Here is a 27,121-nt window from a genome sequence, read left to right on the forward strand (position 1 = left end):
AAATTCGCCTGGTATGCAAGAAATTATACTGCTATGTAAAGTCCAAATTAAAAGTTAAAAGGTATGCTTGGAGTATTCATTGGAGTAACGTATGATTGAAATGAAATTCTACCAGTCTGGCACCAAAGCTGCAAGCATGCTGGATTAATTGTATTTTACTGTTAATGGAGATGAGCCACACATGATCAAAGAGTGCTGGAAATGAATCAAGGGGCTGAATAGTTTACTCCTACATTCTTCTTACATCCTTCTTACATTCATATCCAATCCACCTACATGTTTTTAAATTTTCATTAATATCATTGATTTCTGTTCAGACAATCCTCTTCCAATCACTTAGGGACATTAAACGATGAATCTGGTCACCTCTCTGGTTCTCCAGTTAATCATCTTAACCTTATAACTTACTTGTCAAATGTCTTGAAATTGAAAATAGCTCTTCCTTTTTCCCTCCATCAACCCTAACCGACCAACCAACACCAACCACCCTCCTCCGCGCCCCCCCCGATCCCTCACTCAATTTAGCAAGTTGATGTAAAGTGGCAGGTGATGTACTGTCAGCAATTGCTATTAGTCTTCAGGTTAAGAAATTTGGATAATTTTAATAGAAATTCTGCAGTAGTCATAAGGGCAACATGGTTAAGGGGCTAGACACAGCTCCCTGTAGCATGTAAGTGTCCAGAAGACTGTGTTGCCTGCTTGGTGACAGAGTGAAGGATATTCCTTTTTCACTGAAGAAATTGGAATGGGAGGTGGAGGATCCAGCCCCTGTGGTCCATGGAGGCACCAAGAACAAAGCTAAAATGAAAAAGAAGGTAATGATAACAAAACTGATAAAAAACAAGGTTGATAATCTCCTTATTCTTATTTTAACCACATGTGAACTGGCAAAAGGTAAATAGGATTGATGGAGATTGCATGGCTGAAAGCATGGGGTGAGAGAAATGTGTTCCGATTCATGGAACGCTGCCCTAATACTGGGGAAGAAGAGCAGTTCTGTGGGATGGACTCCACCTGAACCTTTGTACGACCAGTGTTCTGATGAATCACAACTAGAGCTGAAGATCACATTTTATTTAGGACAAGGGAAGGGTCTGTGAACAGAAGGTTTAATAAATCAAGAGGAAATGAAAGAGTAGCTGCAGAAGATAATAAAGTGGGAACTGAAGGTCATAAATTTATAGTCAAGGGCAGAAGAGGCAAATTAGAAAACAAAACAGAGCAAATCCAGAGTTGTACATAACTGTTTAAAAAAACAAATCTAATATTCTTTATTGAAATGACATGTCATTGGCAACAAGGCAGGGGGGGTGATAGCATGATAGCATTTATAAAAACTCAAAATACAAGGCATTAAGTATTGGAGAAATGCAGGGAATTCTAGGCAGAGAAGTGCCCAGGACCCAATGGACAGCACGCTAAGGTTTTAAATCAAGAGGCTGCACAGAAATAAACCCAATGGCTGAATATTTTGCGAAAAAGCACCACACTCAGAAGATACCAGAAGATTGAAAAACAGACAATGTGACTCCCTTGGAAATGTTAAACAGGTTGAGACTATTCATTGGAGTTTGGAAGAATGAGGGGAACTTATTGAAAGAAAGATTCTTATAAGTCTAGATTGTGTAAATATTAACAGGATGCTTCCTCTCAAGAGCAAGTCTAGAACCAGTTGTCTCAGAATAAAATGAGTCAATTTAAGACAAAGATGAGTAAGAATATCTTCTGAGGATTGGGTCTTTTGAACTTATTGTCACAGAGAGCTTTGGGGACAAGAGTCCTCAAATCCTCTGGTTCGTATATGGAACAAGCTGCAGGAGAAAACAACTGAACAGGTACAATCAGAACATGCAAAGACACTTCAACAGATACATGGATATGAAAGATTTAAGAGGGTTATGTGCCAACCACAGACAAATGGGATCAGGTTGGGTTGGTCGGCATGGACAAGAGGTGGGAAAGGGTCTATTTCCTTGCTGCATGACTATGGCTCCAACAAACATGATCCATTTCTTGTTTATTATATTGTTTACATAGTATTATGTTTACATATTCCGTTGTGCTGCTGCAAGTAAGAATTTCATTGTCCTGTCTGGGACATATGACAACAAAACACCATTGACTACTAAATGGTGATGCAGGCTCCAATGGCTGAATGGCCTTTCCTGTTTCTATTTCTTTTAGTCTTGGCACATCTGCCTCAAGACCAGGGACAATTCAATCCTAACCTAGGGTGCTGTCTGCATAAAACCTGTACATACGTCATGACCTCATTAGTTTTCACAATTTACTTGCACATTCCAACGACATACTGGGAGGATATCTAGCACTACAAGTTACCGCTTAGCTTAAACAAGTAGAAAAATAATCAAAGGGCAGTTGATGGACATGTGTAAGAGAAGGGCTACAGGGAAATTAGCAATGGATGGCTCTGCAGGAGGACGTTTGGGCAGAACATCTTCACTTACAAAGTCATCAGTTCTTAGCCAAAATACACACTACAAATGCCATCTTAGCTACTTAAGAAAACCCTTGTGGATTCACAATTAATTCAATTCACAATGCTCCAAAATCTAATTTAAAAATCTGATTTCTTCTAAAGCTCAAATATCAGTTTAATGAGGATAAAGCCCTTAATACAAGATAATTTTCCTTTACCATGGGGGAGAGACCAAAGCATAGTACATAATCAAATGTGCACCAGTATGTGCAGACATGCTCATCATCAATTTCAGGAAGTTGAGATGTAAATTTCTCAAACAATTGCCTTGATTAAATCTAGATCTCTGTGACTGCATCGGAAATGCTGAAGCCACGTAGCTACTCAGTCATACAAGGAGACTTGAATACTATATAGCAAGCGTAAAAATGACCAGTTATCCATGTCTCAAAATGATGTTAGAACCAATCAAGGCCATTTGTTTTGAGACACTATAATAGATTAAGGAAACTATTAAGCCAATTCAGTGCAGGTAGGTACAAATGCTCAATTTTCCCCATCTTTCATTTTTCCAAATCACATTTGCAGATAATAAAGAACAAATGCACCAGCGAATCCAACAATTAGACATCATCAGATGAGGAATACTTAAAGTTGTTATAAAAAATGAAATAATACACCAAATTGAAAGGTGTGCAATATATTGCTCATGGAAAATAGCCTCTGGGAATAACACTTCCCTCAACTAATGTCAGTATTTGCCAATGGCAAAAAAAGTAAATGTTAGATATACAATAAAATAATAACAATAAAATAAAAAGCTCAAATGCTTTGGTCATGCGACATCTGGGGAATGAGAAATACACTCAGTGTTTCAAAGTGAAGACCAGTCATGTGAAATGAAAAATATTCACTTGTTTTATGGAGAAGCTTGGTTGGGGCGGTGGGGAGAGGAAGGAAGTGAGGATGAATGGGGTAAATGGAATATCTGTGATAGGATAAAGTCAGTGTTTTCAGGCCATTGGTAGGTGGGTGGGGGTGATAATACGATCAATGGATTGTTGTTGATTGGTGAAAATACAATGGAGAGAATACAGAGAAGATTCACCAGGATGTTAATGGACTTCAGTTTTGTGAAGAGATTGAATATGGCAGATTTGTTTCTCCTGCAGCAAAAGGGGGCAAGAGGCGATATGATGGAGCTATATCAAACTAAAAGGCATAGAAAGGTTAAATGGTCAAAATGTTTTCCAATAATCGAGGCATCGAAACAAGAGGTCATTGGCTTAAGATGGGGAAGCAGTTTAAAGAAGATTTGAGGAAAGGTTTTTTGTTGCAGGGAGTGGTTAATATTGGAGCATATCGCCAGAGGAGTTAACTTTAAGAGATATTTAGGCAAGCATTTAAATATGCTTGGCATCCAAGGATTCATACTTATTATGGGCAAATGGGAGTTGTGTTGAATGACCAATAATGACCATGAATATGGTGTGCTGAAAAACGATTCAGTGCTCCATGACTCAATTTCTCGAATGAAGTGCAAAATGCATGGCTATTGAACATTCCCAGCAGATTAAACCGTGGTAATGTTCAGTGAAAAACAGAGCCACTATCTCAAATGGACGGCTTACAGCAGAAACTGTTCATTATGATAAAAAAATGAAAAGTAGTTAATCAAAGTTGCACTCTAATATCAAGAAGGATTTTTAAACAAATATGATTAAAAAGGAGTTTAATTTTTGATGGTTTGAACAAGACCTGTATACATACCAACAGAATTGCCTTGCACAGAATTGAGTCTCAAGAATTATTAATGGAAGATCAGGTGTTGGCAGATGAGTTAAATAGGCATCTTTAATCACCCAGTCAAGAGTGTACGTAACCTCAGAAATAGCAAGAGAAAGTTGGAAGGGAGAGAGTTAAAGGGAACATCCAGAACTAGAGCACGGTCTCAACCTAAAACCTAAAACATTGACATGCAGCTTTTGCCTCCACAGATGCTGCTTGGCCCGCTGAATTATCTAGCATTGTTTTTTTTGTTACAGAATCCAATGGCTCTAATCTTTGTGCTTTTTGAAATAGTGGTCACTGCATTAAATAACGAGTCACCGTTTTAAGATAGTGATGAGGCAAAAATAAATAAATTCAGAGCATCATACTCTTTGGAACTATTCCTCAAAGGCCCAAGAATGTAAACAAACTCTTGATAAGCAAGGTAGATATAAATCAGGAGTTACATTATAATTAAAGTAGATGGTATGTTAAATGGCAGAATGGGCTGGGAAATCTGAGGGGCAAGTGGCTTTCTCCTACTTACCAGCAGGATTCTTCCATGAGCTGCCTGGTTTTAATCAATTGAATTTCAGCAACATTTGGAAGTACCTTAAACTCCAGCTCTATGAACATAGATGCTGCCTCACCCGCTGAGTTTCTCCAGCACTTTTGGTCTACCTTCGATTTTCCAGCCTCTGCAGTTCCTTCTTGAACATAACAAAACACAATGGATCTTGCTTGGCAAGCATGCGATACTTAAAGAACCTGGTACTCCCCACCACCCCTCCACTCTCCGCCTCCCCATGCTTCTCTGAAGTGAAAAGGTATTGGCATGAATAAATGTAATGGTGCAACAGAGCATCCACAGATCTGTGGGATAAAGAATCACAACCTTCAGAGTGAACTTCTTATCTCAGTCTTAGGTGGCTGCCTCCTTATCCCAAGACCATGTTACTTACTTCCCAACAAGCTAAATATCCTCATTGCATTTACTGTCAAGCAACCTCAGCATCTTAAGTTTCAATGAAATTACCACTAACTCTTTGAAACTTCTGAATATGTAAGCCCATTTTGCTTAACCTTTCTACTGAATACCATCTCTCATCCATGAATCATAGGTTGCAGAGTACATCGCTGCCTTATAGCGCTTTAGGATATGATTAACTCTCAACAAATGGCACACAAAATAGCAATGGTAAGGTGGGGAGAAGAAATTAAATGAAAATGACTGACAGTGACAGTGTCTGGAAGTGAGCTTGAATTTGTCTAAATGGACCCAACGAGAAAGCCACAACAATCCTGTTTCACATCCCCAGCTGTACATTAGGAAAAGTGATCACCATTTCCACTAAACAAAACAGTTATCCATGTTTACTCTATATCCTTCACCGTAAGGCAAATCAATTTCACATTGCTACTATTATTTTTAAATGCCTTTTTCCTCGATTAATGCAATTTCAACAAAGTAAGTCATATTTCAATTTTACAGATTGCACCTTCTAGCAATTAAAATGCTATATTCAATAACAAATTAACAGGTATTTGCAATCTGTAGATGGCTCATTTCTGTATCTATGTGAACGTCCAGCACCTGTTTTGCACCGGTGAAAAGACGACATTTTAACCTTTATGGTAACACCTTTCGCAACTTCAGAAGTCCCAAGATGTACGTATGTTGGCATTTGAAGGATTAAAAAAAATATTTAAATATAAATATCACAAGAGCCTATAGATGCTAGAATCTGGAGCAAAAGACAAACTGTTGAAAGAACTCAGTGGGCCAAACAAGAGCAGGGAAAGCTAGGGATGGATTAATCTTTCAGATTGCTTTCCTGCAGGACTGGAACATTTGGATCAGGATCATTAAAAATATGTCTTCAATCTAAAACTGGATTTCTCAACGCTGTATTATTTAATGCTAGGCGAAATCAGTCTTATTCCCCCTCTTTATTAAACCTAGGATGGATTTTATTGTATGTTTGATCTTGATTTCATCAATAATTTAGATGAAGGGATTCAAAGTAACATTAGCAAATTTGCAGATGTCACAAAGCTGGCTGGCAGTGTGAACTGTGAGGAGGATGCTATGAGAATGCAGGGTGACTTGGACAGGTTGGGTGAGTGGGCAGATGCATGGCACATGCAGTTTAATGTGGATAAATGTGAGGTTATCCACTTTGGTAGCAAAAACAGGGAGGCAGATTATTATCTAAATGGTGTCAAGTTGGGAAAAGGGGAAGTACAATGGGATCTGGGGGTCCTTGTTCATCAGTCAATGAAAGTAAGCATGCAGGTACAGCAGGCAATGAAGAAAGCGAATGGCATGTAGGCCTTCATAACAAGAGGAGCTGAGTATAGGAGCAAGGAGGTCCTTCTGCAGTTGTGCAGGGCCCTAGTGAGACCACATCTGTAGTATTGTGTGCAGTTTTGGTCTCCTAATTTGAGGAAGGACATTCTTGCTATTGAGAGAATGAAGCATAGGTTTACAAGGTTTATTCGCGGGATGGCGGGACTGTCATATGCTGAGAGAATGGAGCGGCTGGGCTTGTATACTCTGGAATTTAAAAGGATAGAAACATAGAAAATAGGTGCAGGAGTAGGCGATTCGGCCCTTCGAGCCTGCACCGCAATTCAATATGATCATGGCTGATCATCCAACTCAGTATCCTGTACCTGCCTTCTCTCCATACCCCCTGATCCCTTTAGCCACAAGGGCCACATCTAACTCCCTCTTAAATATAGCCAATGAACTAGCCTCAACTACCTTCTGTGGCAGAGAGTTCCGGAGATTCACCACTCTCTGTGTGAAAAATGTTTTTCTCATCTCGGTCCTAAAGGATTTCCCCATTATCCTTAAACTGTGACCCCTTGTCCTGGACTTCCCCAACATCGGGAACAATCTTCCTGCATCTAGCCTGTCCAACCCCTTAACAATTGTGTAAGTTTATGAGAGGGGATGATAGAAACATATAAGATTATTAAGGGTTTGGACACACTAGAGGCAGGAAACCTTCCCGATGTTGGGGGTGTCCAGAACCAGGGGCCACAGTTTAAGAATAAGGGGCAAGCCATTTAGAACAGAGATAAGGAATCACTTTTTCACACAGAGAGTGGCGAGTCTGTGGAATTCTCTGCCTCAGAGGGCCGTGGAGGCCGGTTCTCTGGATACTTTCAAGAGAGAGCTAGATAGGACTCTTAAAGATAGCGTAGGATAAGGCAGGAGTGGGTACTAATTGGGGTGATCAGCATGATCACATTGAATGGCGGTGCTGGCACAAAGGGCCGCATGGCCTACTCCTGCACCTATTGTCTATTGTCACCATTCTGCTTTATCTTCCCTGGCTAATCTTCCCTGGCATCTCATACTTCAACAATGAACTCTTCATACTATGTCAACTTTATGCCAATTCTTAGCTGCAAACACAGCTTCAGTCCTGCACATTACCGTTGGTGTAGGAGCATGTACCCAAAGGGATTGGCTTCAATCACTTTCCTAAAAAAAATTCCAACTTCTATTTTTCTCCCTGTTTTTAAACACAATACTCCAAATGTGGCCTTCCACTAAAGAAACCAGTTATTCATATTTACTCCATTTCCTCCACCGTAAGGCAAATCAATTTGACATTGCTCAAGTCTAGATGGACTAATTCACATTTTCAAATGACATATGTAAGCTTCCAAGAACAAATCAGAGAATTCCACACTAACAATACAGAATTTACCAATGAAAATGCAGGTCTACCTGGAAGGTCTTCCAAGGTGAGCCCCATTTATTAATAGGAAATAATAAAGTAATTTTCTTTGAATTTCTTGTTAAGTGAAAGTGTTCAGAAGTCAGTAAAAGTACAAAAACCCAATTTGCTTTCTTCAACTCTTCCCAATGGGAGTGGATGATTTTGAACTTGCTGCTTTAAAACAGATTGCATCAACGATGAAGAGGCAGGCTCTATCCCAAGTTGGAAGAAAAAATATGCCAGACTCTATTGGAAGACCTGCACATGATGCGCCCACTTTTTTAATAGAAATAAAATGTTGGGAAAATGAGAACATTTCTGATTGGTAAATCAATATATTTTTCATGGCAAAGGACAGAAAATATCATCTTGTGTGGACGTATAGCTGACACTAAAGATAAGAGTTTAATAAATTCCACTGTGTTACATACATACTCGAGAATGAGACATAACATGGATTCATCCAGAGTCTGACAAATGTACCCAAAGGAGTAGCAATACTATTCATAGACACAGGCTCACCTTAGAGAGACTACAATTTAAGTGTTTGAAAAGATCAGACTGATAAAGAGGCACAGAAATCAGAAATGGCTCCTATAATGTTTAAAATTAAGCCAGAAGTCCGTCAATACCCCATTTTGTCACCTATCACGAGGCAAAGATCACATCATTAGTTGCTGATATTTTTCCTGATCAACATCTCTCTGCAGTGCCAAGGCCATAAAAGCACAAAAACCAAAACCTGTCTACTTTTAGGATGTACTTTTCAAGGAGAATCTTGCGATAACAAAACGATGCGATAGAATTTAATTTATCCCAGGATGGTATTAAAGTGAGGAGTGGAAAGGATTGGGGATGTACAAAGATTGGGGGGGGGGGGGGGGGGGGGGGGGGGGGGGGAGGAAATCAGTCTCAGTTGACACCATGACAGAAGGGGAGGAGTTGTACAGTTTGATAGCCACAGAGAAGAAGGATCTCCTGTGGCGTTCTGTCCTGCATCTTGGTGGGACCAGTCCTGAAGGTACTCCTCAGGTTGACCAGTGTGTCATGGAGGGGTGAGCTGTATTGTCCAGCATCCTCCTCGCCAAGACCTCCTCCAATGAATCGAACTCCGCCCCCGGGACGGAGCCAGCCTTCCTGATGAGTTTGTTCATTCTATTGGCGTCCATGGCCTTCGCTCTGCTGCCCCAGCACACGGCAGCGAAGAAGGTGGCACTGGCTACCACCGATTGGTAGAACATCTGCAGCATCTTACTGCAGACGTTGAAGGAGCGGAGCCTTTTCAAACGGTACAGGCGGCTCTGTCAATTCTTGTACAGGGTCTCACCGTTCCTGGACCAGTCCAGTTTACTGTCCGGGTACACTCCAAGGTATTTGTGCTCCTTGGTACACTGCACATCTACACCATTGTTGGAGACAGGAGACAGGGGTATTCCTCTCCTCTTAAAGTCCAACACCAACTCCTTAGCCTTGTCAGTGTTGAACTGTAGGTGATTCAGCCCACACCGCTCAACAAAGTCGTTGACTACACCTCTGTGTTCAGCATCCCTCCCCTCACTGATGCAGCCCACAACTTGTAGAGTCATCTGAAAACTTCTGCAGGAGGCAGGTCACAGAGTTATATCTGAAGTCAGAGGTGTAGGTGGTGAACAGGAAGGGAGAGAGGACCGTCCCCTGTGGGGCCACTGCATTGCTCACTACCATGTCCGAGACACAGTTCTGTAGCCAGACATATTGCAGTTGTCCAGTCAGGTAGTTGGCAATCCAGGACACCAATGCAGCATCCAACCACATCTTCGTCAGTTTGAAAGTGATGAATTTGAGATTGTTAAAAGTGATTGTCTTGAGGACAGTATTATGGTTAAGTAGGTGCTGGACATCCTAAGGCATATAAATGTAGATAAATTACCCGAGCCTGACCAAATATATCCGGGGACGCTGTGGGAAGTTAGAGAAGAAATTGCAGAAGCCCTGATGGAGATATATCAAGGGAGGTAGGGAGGTGGGGAGGGGAGGGGTGGAGGAGGGAGGGGTGGGGAGGGAGGAGGGAGGGGGGGGTGGAGGAGGAGGAAGATGGGGAGGGGTGGAGGAGGGAGATGGGGAAGGGTGGAGGGGGGGAAGATGGGGAGGGGTGAAGGGAGATACCCCCTCTATCTACCCTCACTCCCACCCTCTCTACACCCTCACCTCCCTCCCCCTCTACCCCCCCCCTCCCTCTCAAGGGATTGAAGAGGGAGGGTAAAGAGGAGGAGGAGGGGGGAGTGCTGGGGGATGAGGAGAAATGAGCCGCGCCTGTGCAGTTGGTGGTTATGCGTGAGTGGTGCAATATTGCGTTGGGAGAACGGCTTGCGTTGGGGGAACGGGTGAGTGGTGGAATCTTGCGTTTGGGAGCAGGCCCAACGGGTCTGCCCTTGGTCTAGACTTCCATAAACGTCAACTCCGTTTCTCCTTCCAAAGACGAGGCCTAATCTGCTACATATTTTTTTTAACAGTTAAAAACGTTTTTTGTTACTGCAAGCTTAAAAATGGATTGATTGATACTTTCTTTGTTTTGCAGACCTTTCACAAAGTATACAAAGTGTTAGAAAGTGTCAAATGTAGTCCCAATGGCCCCTCTTTGTTCTCCGGGTCTCGCTATAGAGTGTGATTGAGTAAGCCAGCACTTTATTCCTATGAGCACAGGAGACAAAGTAGTGATCTTATAGAGGTGTATAAAATCATGAGGCAAATTAACAGGGTGAATTCACAGAGTCTTTTACCCAGAGTGGGAGAATCAAAAACCGGAGGACATGGGTCTAAGGTGAGAGGGAAAAGACTGAGGGGCCCTGAAGGGCAACTTTTCACTCAGAGGTTGGTGGGTATATGGAATAAACTACCAGGGAAGGAAGTTTATGTATAATGACAACATTTAAAAGACTCTTGGACAGGCATATTGATAGGAAAGGTTTAGAGGGCTATGGTCATATACTAGCTTAGATAGAACGAGTTTGGCCAGACTCTTACTATAAGCATTAATCACACCCCAATACAATGGAGTGTCTTAAATCCTATTTAATTTCCCCCTTTGTTGTCATAGGTTCATAGATTAATACAGTGTGGGTTTTTAATGCGTTTCAATGCCAGCATGTGGAGATGGGGGCTCCGCCAGAGCCCAGGCTGTGAATGCGGAGCAGAACAACAGACGGCCAACTACGTCATCTCTGAGTGCCCGCTCTACCACCCACCAAATGGAGCTCAGGGCCTGGCAGACCACAACCTGGCTGCTCAACACCCGGCTTGAGATCTAACTATTCCGTTGGTTTAGTTACGTTTCATTCGCAAGGAGAGTGGAAACAGGCCCTTCGTCCCAACTCGCCCATACCAGCCAACAATGTCCCAGCTACCCTAGTCCCATTTGCCTGCGCTTGATCCATAACCCTTCAAACCTGTCCTATCCATGCATTGATATTGTTTGTTCTTTACAATACCTTCCTCAATTGAAGGTGCTAATTCCTCTGGATGATTTCGTAGGTGCACAAAGATTTGTGTATATTTTTTCTTGTTGCTAAATTCAACATTTTAAATGTGCAAAGCCTTAAAAAGCCTTCTGATTAAACCATTTTAATGTGCCTACAAGTTCTTCTAAGGCCTGACCCCCATCTCATTCCAGTGTGCTCCAGTCCACAACCTCCAGAGAACTTTCCACTTCTGGCCATAAATCCTCAACCCATTCCACTGATAGCTTCACCTCTCCTCAAGCTGCTTGTAAAGTCTACTTCTTAGTCCTATCTTTCAGTCACATATCCCATTATCTTTGGAACCTCAGTACCCAAATGAAATGCATGTATACCTATGAAACACCCGAGGGCAAGTGTCAATGGCACTTAGATGCAGCCCATTGTGGAATTTGGGCAACGTGGCTTCTAAGAGCATAAATGACAAAGCTTCTTTCAATTATTTTACACTTTAATATTTACTCCTCAATGATTTGTAACACATCATATGAGCTAATAGGCCTGTCATATTTCAGTATTTAACCAGTTATCTAATAGCTTAAACCTAAATGTAAAAAAGTACATTAATGTACAATCAATATAGTTGAAAATTAATGCATTAAATCTGACAGGACAACAGATTCAATATTTCGTTACAGTAAAAAATAACCTCTACACAAGAATCAGGAAGTGATTTTTTTATTACAAGTTCTGTGATACAACTATTACTTTTTCAAACCATTTTATTCTGACCTCGAAACATAACTACAGCTATAAGAACAATCAATACAACTATACTTCAATTGATTACTGACAAATGAAGGATAAAGCAACTGTCACTGCCCCACAGTAAACACTATTCTGAGGGAAGATGCAGACCACGGTCTGCAAGATGGGGGTAACATAAATCACTACACATTATATACTCCACTGCACGCGTCTCTCCTTTCATTGCGACCCATTTCAAATGTTTGTTTAGCTGTAATCTGACATTTAAAGTGAAATTAACGAACAAGTCATAATCACAATATTTAAATATCATTCAGTAACTGACTCCTAAAGTTGTAAATATATCGAAAATATCTTGTTTGGTTTTTGTAGAGAAACTGCATTCAGCGCTCATTGTAAACTCCATTAGATGAAAGTGTTTTCCAAAAACAAACAAGAAATTGCAGAGTATGTTGTAACTTCCATTTAAAATATTACGCTGGCAACAAAAAAATCCACAATCTTAATGGTCCATACCCCACCCCCAGCCAATGCAATAAAACTTATCCTCATGATCCAACTAAAATGAAGAGGGGGCGGAACACTGCTGGCAAAAATAGTGCCGACCCTAAGGCTGAGCAAAAATCCTGGCATGGATCAGTTTAAGATCCGGATTCAAAAACTGACACATGGCGACGGTCTCAGAATGAATTGAAACTTAACCCATTACACGCCAAAATTCTTAACCAAGCTCAAGGGAAGACAGGAATCATTACTTGTTTCTGGACAAGATTTTTAACTTCAAGTGTGGCTGTGGTACGGTATGTGGTATGATGTCGCCATCAGTCTGAAGAAGGGTCTTGACCTGAAACGTTACCCTTTCTCTCCGGTTATGTTGCATCACCCGCTGAGTTACTCCAGCATTTTGTGTCTACCTATACAGCAATTAACTTCAACATCTCGATGAAAGCCTCCCTTTAGCAGTATTTTCATCACATTACGTTCCAATGTTGATCAAGCACCTTCATATGATTCCATTGATACACAAAATGCAATTGTTCCATATTAAATTTAAAGGCGGACTAGGTTTCTACATTAAAAAATAAACCTAACTTAACTATGATAAATACAGCAAATGGTCAGGAGGACAGAGGGAGAGTTTCAGATCAATTAACTTTTATCAGAAACAAACGGTTAATGCTGGGGAAATTAAAATAAGCTTACGGCATACGGATAAAGAGAATGGTGATGGGACAAGAAACTAATACAGGATATAGACAGAAGTGTATTTGCAATAACCGAATCATTATATAACTTAATGTTGAGTCCACAGGCCGCTATGCTCAGTTGAATGTTGAGTCATTGCTCCTGGCACAGCAGTACTGCTGTTGAGAAGAGGTTAGGTCAGAACGTAATTGAGTCATGCAGCGAGGACACAGGCCCTTCAGCCCAATTTATCCATGCCAACCAAATTGGCATTATATCTAATTTGCATGCATTTGGCCAAAATCCCTCTAAACCCTTTCTATTCATACATCTGTCCAAATATCTTTTGAAAGTTGTAATTGTATCCACTTGTATCTCCCAGCAGGCAAGAGGTACATAAGTTTGAAAACACATACTTCCAGATTCATGGACAGTTTCTTCCCAGCTGTTATCAGGCAACTGATCAGACCATTTGTCAGCTAGAATGCAATCCTAACCTTCCATCTACCCCATTGGAAACCTTTGAACTATTTTTAATTAGGCTTTATCTTGCACTAAATATTGTGTCCTTTACCTGTGCACTGTGGACGGCTTGTTGATAACTATGTATTGTATTTTCTTTGACTGGCTAGCACGCAACAAAAGCTTTTCACTGGACCTCGGTACACATGACAATAACAAACTAAACTAAACCTAAGCTTCCTCCAGCAGCTCATTCCAGACGTGGACTACCTTCTTAATGAAAAAGACGGCCAAGGTCCCTATTCAATCAAGATAGGTCGACTGTATCAGAGTTCACTTGAGTTTATAGAGAGAGGGGGGGGAGGGGGGAAAGAGAAGAGGGTTGTCTAAATGAAACAAAATTTGGCAGGGTTTGATAGATTGGGTGCATGGAGAATGTTTCTATTGGATATGGGCCACGGGCTCAGGTTGCAGGACAAGAAATTTAGGTCCAAGAAGTGAAGAAATTTCTCCAGAAGGTGATGAAATTATGGAATTTGCTACCGCAATGGGGTGCAAAGGGGAAGTCATTGAATATATTTAAGATAGAATGCTAACTTTGTATACGCAAAACAATCAAGAGGTATGGACTAAGTCTAGAAAATACAGCATTGGAGACCGATGATCACTGCGATCGTAGTGAAAGCTTCTTCTGCTCCTGCTTTCTATGTGTCTATGGTTAAGTTTGATGAGGCCAATACAGGAAGCTAACAAAAATTTAAGAGTGTGGAGTACAGAATTACAAGAGAAACTGTCATTCTTTTCAATTAAATTGAGATACGACTCAAACCAATCATGTAATCTGGATTCCGTCCTAACTGTCTTACTGTCTCCACTCCCTACCCATTTCCACTCAATTACCTAAAGACAACCAGGCACTAGTAACTAAAACTTCAATTAGATCAATATTTCAACAAGGCAGTATTCAAGGCTCTGCACAGTAGCATGGTGTAGGAACAAAAATAGAAGACGTACTAGAAAGTAGACAAAAGTCTACTGGGGAAACTCAGCGGGTGCAGCAGCATCTATGGAGCGAAGGAAATAGGCAACGTTTTGGGCTGAAACCCTTCTTCTAGACGTACTAGAAAGGCTAATATAGCATCTCCTGTGCCAACATGGAAAAATATTGTAAAGAACCAGAGTGCTGGGAGTAACTGAAGAGAGAAACAGTGTATAAAGAATGGCTATATCATAAGGCTGAAGAGGGAAGAGAGATCTGCTTGATGGTGGAACCATTTTAGAGTTGACAGAAATGGCAAATAGATGATCAGTTTAAAGTGGAGAATGCTGGGACAGAGGACGAGAACAAAGACTACCTTTACCAATGGAGCATGAAGCATGAAAGCAGAAATGCAGAAAAAGGAACAGGGTTAAGTCAATGATGGTCACTGGTACTTATGCGGAAGTTGTAATCATTGGCGCACATCCAATAATACAAAATTGGGAGAATAGAAAATAGCCCTTTCAGGAAGCAAGGCTTAAAGATATGCAACCAAGGTTGTGTTGAGAATCTGCGGACCTACAGTGTATATTAATCAATAAAATGGAAGTGAAAACAGGATGGTCATGAAGGAAAAATAAAAGTTAGGTGGGCTCATGCAAAAAAGACTAAATCAAAGCAACTTTAATTAGTTCCAAAATGGACAAAATTCAAACAAAAGAGCGAGAATATAATAAAAACAGGTGAGAAAAACAAAACAAAGGGGTTCCACATATTCAGTGAAAAACTGGGATTAATAGATTCCCATGAGCAACACCTTCTTTCAAGGGAATAGAGTAAAAAGTTTTGTAATACGAGAACATGTTCAGTCAGGCAGAGAATACAGGTGACAGATGGGACAGGTTTGGCCTCAAATCAAAAAAGGAGTATCTGGGGGTGGCATGATGAAAGATGAAGCAGTAGATAGATTGGGAAATGTAGTAAAACTTTGACAATTAGGACCACAAGAACATGAACCGATGAGGGCATCGGAAAAAGGGATTCAGGAAGAAAACACAGGAAGAAAAATAAAAGCCGAGTTACAAATATTTCCATGAAACAAGGACAGGCTAGATTGATTTTGGGAAGAAGTAGAATATGTAGGGTTGGAATTTGTGAATTTTCTTTCATGTTTTTTTCAGTCCAGCTTCAGAGTATGCCTGACATTATATTTGTTGTTGAGCCCATACTGACCTTGGATCTCCAGCAGTAATCCACCAAATCTTGGGAGATAACATCTTGCCTTCCAACAAGGCACATTACAATATCTCAAATTTAGTAAAAATAATTTCACAAAATTATCCTAATATTGCCATTTACCCCCACTTTTGACCGTTTGCAAGGTTCACATTTGTTTACCACCTATTTTTGGCTTGCACTCATTTAGCATTTATCTCTTCTACCTCCTTCCGACAGCATCCCCTTCCCTACTGTACTTTCCTCCACCAATCCCTTTTCTTTCAACTTTGTTCTGTCACGGGTTCTGATGAAACATCAAATCCGAAATATTAACTCTTATTTCCTTCTTACAAGGGGGGTGGGTTCGGGGGGGGGGGGGGGGGGGGGGGGGGGGGGGGGGGGTTGCAGAGAAGGGGGGAAAGAGTTGGGAAAGGTGAGGTACAAACATATTAGCCATCATATAGTCATATTGCAAAATAGTTATTAGCCTGGAATTGGATGGAAGTAGAAAACAAGTGGAGAAACAAGGTCAAAAAAGTTCACTCGGTCTGAAGTCCAACTCCATCAAGTTTAGGAACAGCTATTTTCTTACACCCATCAGGTTCCTGAACTGATATGTACAACCCTAATCCTACTTGGCTAAAAAACACTACATACCATGCCTTGCTTTACCATGGACTTGTTTTCTAATTATGTTTTGCACTAATATTTTTTTCCACAACGTCTATCATTTCACTGATTGGCAGAATTTGTATACGATTTATGTATAATCTTCATGTTTCTGAGTGTTGTCCAAGTCTATGTGCTTGAGATGCTGCTGCAGTCAAGATTTACTGCTTCATCTGGTTAGGCCTGATAAAGTAGCTCTTGGACAGAGGAAGCTGCAAAAAGGGGTGGATTTTGCCAGAACCATCACAGGTATTGACCTCCCCGCTATTGAAGGGATCTACAGGAAGTGCTGCCACAAGGAGGCAGCTAATATGAAAGACCACACCACCCTGGCCATGCTCTCCTCTCACTGCTACCAATTGGAAAGTGGTATACGAGCCCGAGCACCATGACCTCCAAAGTTCAAGAGCAGCTTCTACCCAGCAACCATCAGGCTATTGAACTACACGGCACAACCCTAAACACCACCCTGCCTCAGCAACAATCCACGATGGACTTTGTTTTTGTTATACTACGTAATTTGGTTTTGCACTGTTATGATCTGGTTGCCTTGTATTATTGATTATTAATTTATGGTATAATTGATTATTGTATATTTGTATTTTGTGTTATTTCACTAATGGGCATGTAAATCTGAAGCAAGAAAACATTTCATTATTCCGCTCCTGGCACATGACAATTAAACACTATTGACTCTTGAACATACTTGTGCATATGACAATAAACTCAACTCAACTTGACTTAGCAACTCCACTGGGTCATGATGGACTTCATTCCAGGGTCTTAAAAAAGAGGTGATCAATGAAGAGTTGGTTCTAACCTGGGTCACTGACCTGAAACATTTGTTCGGTTTCTCTCACCATACATACCGCCCGATTAGTATTTCCAGCATTATGCTTTAATTTCACAGTTACTGCTTTGGTTTTAATTTTCAAAAAAACTCCTTACATTTGGGGGAGGTTCTATTAGATTGAGTAAAGCAGTTATTACATTCTCTATTTACCAAAATGGGAGGGACACCGAAAGCAGGAAACTACAGGCCAATTAACTCACCAGCTGTCATAAGAAAACTGTTGGAGGCTATTATTAAAGATGTTAAAGCAGACACTTAAAAGATATCCAAGGTAATCAGGCAACAACATGTTTTTTTTAAAGGTAGATCATTTATGAACAATTTAATGGCGTCCATTTAAGTAGTAACATGTACTGTAGAAAATGGGGAAATACTACATTTAGACTTTCAGAAAGAATTTAAAAAAAGGGGCAGCATCAAATGATGTTACAGAAATTGAAAGCTTATGGTGTAGCAGATAACATTTGTGCGGACAGACGATTGTTGGCTAACACAGAACTAAGTATGCAAAATGGATCTTTTAGCGGTTGGCAAGATGTATACAAGTAGTGTACTACAGGAATCGTTACTAAGTCTTCAAATTCTTACAATCTGATCGCTAAATTTGCTTATTACAAAGATAGGTAGGAAATAACACTGCAAATATGACAATATGTTTTGGGATTAATTTGGCAAGTGTTTGACCAACAGTCATAGATGTGCAGTACTAAACAATACAAACCAAACTGATGCATTCAGAACACCCGAAAGTGTTTACTGCATAAATTATATTAAAGCCAGCAAATGGCTTATTCAATTTGTACTGTGAGATAATTAATGAAAAGCAGAAATACAGCAAGAGCACCCATAAAATACTTCCAAATCAACTGAATGAAAGAATTGAATGCCATATTAATAGTAAGCATTTCTGTCTGAACATGCAATGAAAAGGATCTTTACTCAAAACCATAATGTGTGCTGTACCCCAAAGTACTGCAACAAACAGATTTTTTGAAACTACTAATATATTTATTGAGCTAATAGACATCCAGCATGGAAACTGGCTCTTCGACCTACTGTGCCCTCCATAATGTTTGGGACAAAGACCCGTCATTTATTTATTTGCCTCTGTACTCCACAATTTGAGATTTGTAATAGAAAAAAATCACATGTGGTTAATGTGCACATTGTCAGATTTTATTAAAGGGTATTTTTATACATTTTGGTTTCACCATGTAGAAATTACAGCTGTGTTTATACATAGACCCCCCATTTCAGAGCACCATAATGTTCGGGACACATGGCTTCACAGGTGTTTGTAATTGCTCCGGTGTGTTTAAATGCCTCTTTAATGCAGGTATAAGAGAGCTTTCAGCACCTAGTCTTTCCACCAGTCTTTCCATCACCTTTGGACACTTTTATTGCTGTTTATCAACAGGTGGACCAAAGTTGTGCCAATGAAAGTCAAATAAGCCATTTTGAGACGGAGAAACAAGAATAAAACTGTTAGAGACATCAGCCAAACCTTAGGCTTACCAAGATCAACTGTTTGGAACATCGTTAAGAAGAAAGAGAGCACTGGTGAGCTTACTAATTGCAAAGGGCAGCAGGTGAAGGAAGACCTCCACAGCTGATGACAGAATTCTCTCTATAATAAAGAAAAATCCCCAAACACCTGTCCGACCGATCAGAAACACTCTTCAGGAATCAGATATGGATTTGTCAATGACCACTGTCCGCAGAAGACTTCATGATCAGAAATACAGAGGCTACAATGCTAATGCAAACCACTGGTTAGCCGCAAAAATAGGATGGCCGGGTTACAGTTTGCCAAGAAGTACTTAAAAGAGCAACCACAGTTCTGGAAAAAGGTCTTGTGGACAGATGAGACGAAGATTAACTTATATCAGAGTGATGGCAAGAGCAAAGTCTGGAGGAGAGAAGGAACTGCCCAAGATCCAAAGCATACCACCTCATCCGTGAAACACAGTGGTGGGGGTGTTATGGCCTGGGCATGTATGGCTGCTGTAGGTACTGGCTCACTTATCTTCATTGATGATACAACTGCTGATGGTAGTAGCATAATGAATTCTGATGTGTATCGACACATCCTATATGCTCAAGTTCAAATAAATGCCTCAAATCTCATTGGCCGGCGGCTCATTCTACAGCAAGACAATGATCCCAAACACAATACACAATACAATTTATTTGTCACTTGAACCTCATAGACGCTCAAATGAAATGTTGTTTCTGCAGTCATACACACATGAAAAAAAAGACCCAAGACACAACACAATTTACACACACATCCATCACAGCGCATCTCCTCCTCGCTGTGATGGAAGGCAAAAAAACGTATCTCTCCCCTGCACTCCCCATCCCCCTCCCGATGTCAGAGTCAAACATACTGCTAAAGTAACAAAGGAGGATTTTCAAAGCTAAAAAATTGTAAATTCTTGTCAATCACCCAATCTGAACCCAATTCAGCATGCCTTTTATATGCTGAAAAGAAAACTGAAGGGGATTTGTCCCCAAAACAAGCATAAGCTAAAGATGGCTGCAATGCAGGCCTGGCAGAGCATCACCAGAGAAGACACCCAGCAACTGGTGATGTCCATGAATCGCAGACTTCAACCAGTCAATCCATGTAGAGGATATGCAACAAAATACTACTTTCTACATAACTACTTTCAATTACATGACCGCTGTGTCCCAAACACTATGGTGCCCTGAAATGGGGGGACCATGTATAAACACTGCTGTAATTTCTACATGGTGAAACCAAAATGTATAAAAATAGCCTTTATTAAAATCTGACAATGTGCACTTTAACCACATGTGATTTTTTTTTCTATTACACATCTCAAATTGTGGAGTACTGAGGCAAATAACTAAATGATGGATCTTTGTCCCAAACATTATGGTGGGCACTGTGACTCACACATGCCAACCAAAATGCTGCATCTAAGATAGTTCCATCGACCTGCATTTGGCCCATATGTCTCTCTAAACCTTTCCTATCCATGTATCAGTCTAAATGTCTTTTAAATGCTGTTTATGGTACCCGCCACAACTACCTCCTCTGGCAGCTCGTACCACGTACCCACCATCCTAGGAGTGAAAACGTTTCCTTTCGTCCCTATTAAATCTTGCCCCTCTCACCTTAAACCTATAGTGGCTTGCAAAAGTATTCATACCCCTTGAACTTTTCCACATTTTGTCATGTTACAACCACAAACGTAAATGTATTTTATTGGGATTTTATGCGATAGACCAACACAAAGTGGTGCATAATTGTGAAATGGAAGGAAAATGATACACGGTTTTCAAATTTTTTTACAAATAAAAAATTGAAAAGTGTGGCGTGCAAAAGTATTCAGCCCCCCTGAGTCAATACTTTGTAGAACCACCTTTCGCTGCAATTACAGCTGCAAGTCTTTTGGGGTATGTCTCTACCAGCTTTGCACATCTAGAGACTGAAATTTTTGCCCATTCTTCTTTGCAAAATAGCTCAAGCTCAGTCAAATTGGATGGAGAGCGTCTGTGAACAGCAATTTTCAAGTCTTGCCAGAGATTCTCAATTGGATTTAGGTCTGGACTTTGACTGGGCCATTCTAACACATGAATATGCTTTGATCTAAACCATTCCATTGTAGTTCTGGCTGTATGTTTAGGGTCGTTGTCCTGCTGAAAGGTGAACCTCCGCCCCAGTCTCAAGTCTTTTGCAGACTCTAACAGGTTTTCTTCCAAGATTGCCCTGTATTTGGCTCCATCCATCTTCCCATAAACTCTGACCAACTTCCCTGTCCCTGCTGAAGAAAAGCATCCCCACAGCATGATGCTGCCACCACCATGTTTCACAGTGGGGATGGTGTGTTCAGGGTGATGTGCAGTGTTAGTTTTCCGCCACACATAGCTTTTTGCATTTAGGCCAAAAACTTCAATTTTGGTCTCATCTGACCAGAGCACCTTCCTCCACATGTTTGCTGTGTCCCCCACATGGCTTGTGGCAAACTGCAAACGGGGCTTCTTATGGCTTTTTTTCAACAATGGCTTTCTTCTTGCCACTCTTCCATAAAGGCCCGATTTGTGGAGTGCACGACTAATAGTTGTCCTGTAGACAGATTCTCCCACCTGAGCTGTGGATCTCTGCAGCTCCTCCAGAGTTACCATGGGCCTCTTGGCTGCTTCTCTGATCAATGCTCTCCTTGCCCGGCCTGTCAGTTTAGGTGGACTGCCATGTCTTGGTAGGTTTGCAGTGTGCCATACTCTTTCCATTTTCGGATGATGGATTGAACAGTGCTCCGTGAGATGTTCAAAGCTTCGGATATTTTTTTATAACCTAACCCTGCTTTAAACTTCTCCACAACTTTATCCCTGACCTGTCTGGTGTGTTCCTTGGGCTTCATGATGCTGTTTGTTCACTAATGTTCTCTAACAAACCTCTGAGGCCTTCACAGAACAGCTGTATTTATACTGAGATTAGATTACACACAAGTGGACTCTATTTACTAATTAGGTGACTTCTGAAGGCAATTGGTTGCACTGGATTTTATTTAGGGGTATCAAAGTAAAGGGGGCTGAATACTTTTGCACACCCACACTTTACAGTTTTTTATTTGTAAAAAATTTGAAAACCATGTATCATTTTCCTTCCACTCACAATCATGTGGCACTATGTGTTGGTCTAGCACATAAAATCCCAATAAAATACATTTATGTTTGTGGTTGTAACGTGACAAAATGTGGTTGTAACGTGACAAACTTTTGCAAGCCACTGTATATCATCTGGTTCTTGATTTCTCTACACTGAGACTGTAATTGTTCATTTTATTTTCCAAATAAAGTTACGAGATCACACGAACCTTGGTCCTTTTCCTAACAATACTCAATTTTCCAGTCTTAGTTGAGTTGTACAGCATATTAACAGGTGCTTCGTCCCACTGCATCTATGCCAACAATCATACCTATCTACATCAATCTCACTTCCCTGCATTAATTTTATATCGCTCTATGCTTTGCTTATTCATGTACTTTTCCAAATGTCTTAACCATTGTTACCATTCTACCTCCGTCACTTCCTCTGGCAACTCATTCCAGTTTCCCCCCGTGAAATATTTACCTCTCAGATCCCATTTTGACCACCTCCCTCTTACCCACACTATATATTTGCAGACAGACTGCCCTACAAAAACATTAATAGGATGTCAAAACAAATTTCTAATCATAGTTTGAGTTAGGAATGCAATTAAGAAGTTAATTTCAGCCCGACATAAACCACAATAATAAGGAAAATCAAGAAATACTCAACAGATCAGGCAGCAGCTCTAGAGATGGAAAATTAGGTAACATTTCAAGTTAGCAGTTTTTTGGTAGAAAGACCAGAAACATTAAGTCAATTTTCATTTCAAGAGTGTTTATTGCCAAATGTCCCAAAACGGAACAATGAAATTCTTACTCGCAGCAACACCACAGATAATGTAAACATAATACTCTGTAAAACACCAAATAAACAAAATTTAAAAACAAAAGCAATAATAGTACAAAGTCAAAAATAATACCCCCGAGTATGTAGCTTGGATCCTATTTGGAGGTTGTAGTGTTTAATAGCCTGGTGGTTGTAGGCAAGAAGCTGCTCCTGAACCTGGATGTTCCAGTTTACAAGCTCCCATACCGTCTTCCCGATGACATGAATGACATGAATGTGTGGCCAGGGTGGAGTGGGTCTATGATAGTTCTTGCTGCCTTTTTTGAGGCAGCGACTCTTGTAGATACCTTCGATGGTGGGGAGGTCAGTATCCGTGATAGACTGGGCAATATTCACCACTTTTTGTAATCTTTTTCATCCCTTTCCATTCAAGTTGGCAAACCAAGCCATGATGCAGTCAATATTCTCTCCACTGCACACCTGTACAAGTTTAAGAGTATTCGTTGACATACCAAATCTCCTCAATCTTCCCAGGAAGTGGAGGTGGGCTATCTTTATAATTGCATCAATGTGCTGGGTCCAGGATAGACCTTCAGAGGCATGCATTCCCATGAGTTTGAAGCTTTTGACTCCACACTAGCGTCTCGTCAATGAAGACAGGTTTTTGGGTCCCTGTCCTTGCTCTTCCAATACCCACAATCAGTCCCTTGGTCTTATTGACATTAAGAGTGAGGTTGTTGGTCTGGCACCATTTATTCAGTTCATCGATCTCCCTCCTATATTCTGACTCATCGTCATCTGTAATTCGTCCAACAGTGATGATGTCGTCAGCGAACTTCAAGATAGAGTTCGAACTGTGTCCGGCTACTTAGTTGTCAGTGATGATGTCGTCAGCGAGTCGAGCAGGGACTGAGCACACACCTTGGAGGTGCTTCATTGATGATGGTTTCATTGATCATGAACAGATTGTGGTCTGTTGATGAGTAAGGCGAAGATGGGATGAGCAGAAAACCAATTCTGTGAGCTTGGCAGCCAGCTTGGAGGGAATGAACGATGATGAACGCCACAAATTTGAACAGATTCTGCCACACCTTCCCAACATTTATTTCAGATTTCCAGCATCTATGACTATTTTGCATTTCTACATTAATTTGGAGGAAGTTTAAATAAAAGACAAAACTTTCCGTCTTAAATTTAAGAAGAATTTTCCGAATGGCAAGTGTAGATATTTCAGACAGCTTCCACTCCAACTGCTTAAAAAACACTCAGCCAAATGTTTTGGTTTTGTGAGTGAATGCATTACTACAAATGAATGCATTTCTGGTACTAGTGATGGCATAATTAGAACAATTTGAGTGGATGAAAAAAAATGCTGAAATTAGTCAACCGCTTTAAATATTATTTTTTGGATTATATGTAAGCACTGTACTAAATGAGTGACAAGGGTGAAATTAGAGGATATTTACATAATGCTAAGTGCAAATATTACATATATCTTGGGGAAACAAATGATGAACACCTCATGCCTGGTAGACAGTCAATGTTTACAGTGGTGGATGAAATATCAATAATCGGCTGTTTTGTCCAGGAGGGTGTTACGTTTGAGTGCTACTGGAGTTACACTTATCCTGGCAATTGAAGTTCTTTCACATTTCTGGCTTGCACCTTCATCTGATAGAAAGTAATCTTAAACTGACCTATTAAAATAGTTAGTAGTCCACATACATTTGAATTCAGACAAGATTCAAAACCATGCCGATTTTAACATGCCGCAAAGAGAAAAGGCTTTGTAGCAGAAGATCATTGTATTTCCAAAAACAATAAAGATGTTGAGGGAGCATCAAATATATTATCCTAACCATGCCAGGCCATCTGTTCCATGAACCAAGTACACAAAGCAATTGGGTTTAAAATAAAAGTGTTCCTGAAAGCTGATGCGTTTTAGGCATTAGCAAATCTCAAGATATCAGATGCAGATTTCGGAGAACCATCATACGGAGTACAGTAGCTGCTTGGTAACATCTGAACACAACCAATGCAACTTAATTTACAAATTTTCAAATAACACTTACTTCTTTTTCTTCTGTAGAGGAGTTGTGCCATCTTTGCGAGGTCGGCCCCGTGGCCGTTTGTCATTATTTACAGGGCTGCCAACAGGAACAGCCGCGAGGGCGACAGAAAGAGGTGGCGGTCCTAGGTCAGATGCCTCCACACTTTTGTCCTCTGATGACATTCTAAGGAGATGAAAGAATAAAATTTGGAATTAGAAAACAATGACTAACACTGAAAACTAAGCATCAAATCCAGTTGCTAAATCCCAAGTATCCGGAGATATTTGTCTGACTATTTTAACCCAAATAAAATAGCACAGATCAAGTGTGGTTGCCTTTGACCAGCAACTGATTGAAACACGAACTGCTAACAAAACCATCTTTCTGTAACATAAGGAACTCTATTGGTTCACTTCAGAGATTGTGCACCACAACCATCAATGCAACATTTTAAATTCAGTCACTATTTTAGTTGTCAATCCCAGTAATATGCAGTATTTCTTATCCATCCAAAATATTTCACTTTTGAGCAATGGATTACCAGTGGATCTGTTAAAACAAGCAGTTGAGTCAGTTTGAAGTTCATGTGATTATAGAAGGTAGCTGATTAGTGAGTACTTTACAGAGACTTCAAGATGCTGTGGTGTATATGTATGTATGTATGATTTTAATCCTTGAGCCAATGCTGTTTGTGACCAGAGAGGCCCAGGCTTTTGATACAATCATGATGAAATTGCCATGATGCTGTGCAAATTCAAGGAAAACAGTCACCTGCTTCTTCACAACAGTGTGACCCATCTTTTTCTTAACGGTAAGCTTTTAGAGGAAGAACATGTTGCCAATGGCTGCGGGTAACACCCAAATTGCACAACCTCTACTCACACATGTGATGGTACTTGAAGGAACAGATATCGGGTTCACTGGCAGCAGCACCATCTACCGTAGAATTATTCTACCATGGATAACATCAAGCTTCAGATTTTATTGCAACAGCAACAATCAGACAAGTGGTTAATACAATCACAATGTTGAGTGGAGATTTTTAGATGATAGAAGATTTTTGGGTCAATGGGAAGAGAGTAATTTGTCAAAGAATTTCCAGCCTTCATCTTTTTCTTTATCTAGATAATAGTTATTGTTTATGATCTCGCCCACCAATAATCATGGGAAGATTTCTTGGGCTATATCATGTTTGGACAAGATGGTATATTTAAGACACACTCTATGTGATGCTTGCTGGAAGGGATGTAAACCGTGTTTTGATGTTCCTGATCCAGACTCATAACTAGGGCGGCATGGCAACGCAGCTGGTAGAGCTACTGCCTCACAGCACCAGAGACATAGGTTTGATCGTGACCTTGTGAAAGCCTGTGTGGAGTTTGCAAATTCTCCCTGTGACTGTGTGGGTTTACGCCAGGTTTCCTCTCACACCCCAAAGACGTGCAGATTTGTGAGTTAATTGGCCTCTATAAATTGCCCCTGGGTGTGTAAGGAATAGATGTGAAAGTGGGGTAACCTAGAACTAGTGTGAACAGGTAACCAGTGGTCCAGTGTGGATTCAGTGGGCCCAAGGGCCTGATTCCGTGCTGTATAGCTAAACTAAACTAGCCATCGTTAACACTGCCTGAAGCCTGGAAAAAGCATCATAAAGCTGTTTAAAATCATTACAACTATTCTGAGAAACAGCACCCAATACCTGCGATTTAAGGACAAACCCATTTGCCTGGTGGAAGGGTCATTTAGACATACCAATGCAAGAATACTTCATTGTTGACACTGCAGGAGGTAATCTTGGCCTCATCTATACTGGAGGACATCGCTCATCGAAAACCTCACAAGAGATGGAGGTTGTGACAACTTGCAAAATAGTAGATGACCCAAAGTGCAATTATGGCCATGGGAACCTGACCATGAAATATGTCCACCTGCCTATTAAGCTCGTTGAGAAGTCACCTCCGTAGTCCATTAACTGGATTGTCAGACAAGGCGTTCAATTGAGAGGCTTTTTACATCATGCAGACAAGACATTCCTGAATGTGATGCCAGCTCCACAATTTCCTTTTTTACCCCAGGCAACATTGGGAAACCAATGGAAGGAATGGAGATCAAAATCTTCTGGGCTTAATCAGGAAGTTGCAATGAAAT

General features: G+C 40.7%; 1 protein-coding gene across 10 annotated transcripts in view; it reads right to left on the reverse strand.

The window, feature by feature from the left end:
- The window catches only part of kmt2ca (lysine (K)-specific methyltransferase 2Ca), a 342,802-nt gene that overhangs the window by 253,297 nt on the left and 62,384 nt on the right, over positions 1-27,121 (reverse strand). For all 10 annotated transcript variants that reach the window (XM_055664102.1, XM_055664129.1, XM_055664136.1 and 7 more), the window contains exon 3: positions 24,998-25,159. In XM_055664102.1, coding sequence (XP_055520077.1) covers positions 24,998-25,158 — 161 coding nt within the window. In that variant the 5' untranslated portion in view covers position 25,159. The remainder of the gene's footprint in view (positions 1-24,997; positions 25,160-27,121) is intronic.

The sequence above is a fragment of the Leucoraja erinacea genome, chromosome 2 (assembly GCF_028641065.1).
Source record: "Leucoraja erinacea ecotype New England chromosome 2, Leri_hhj_1, whole genome shotgun sequence".
Classification (NCBI taxonomy): domain Eukaryota; kingdom Metazoa; phylum Chordata; class Chondrichthyes; order Rajiformes; family Rajidae; genus Leucoraja; species Leucoraja erinaceus.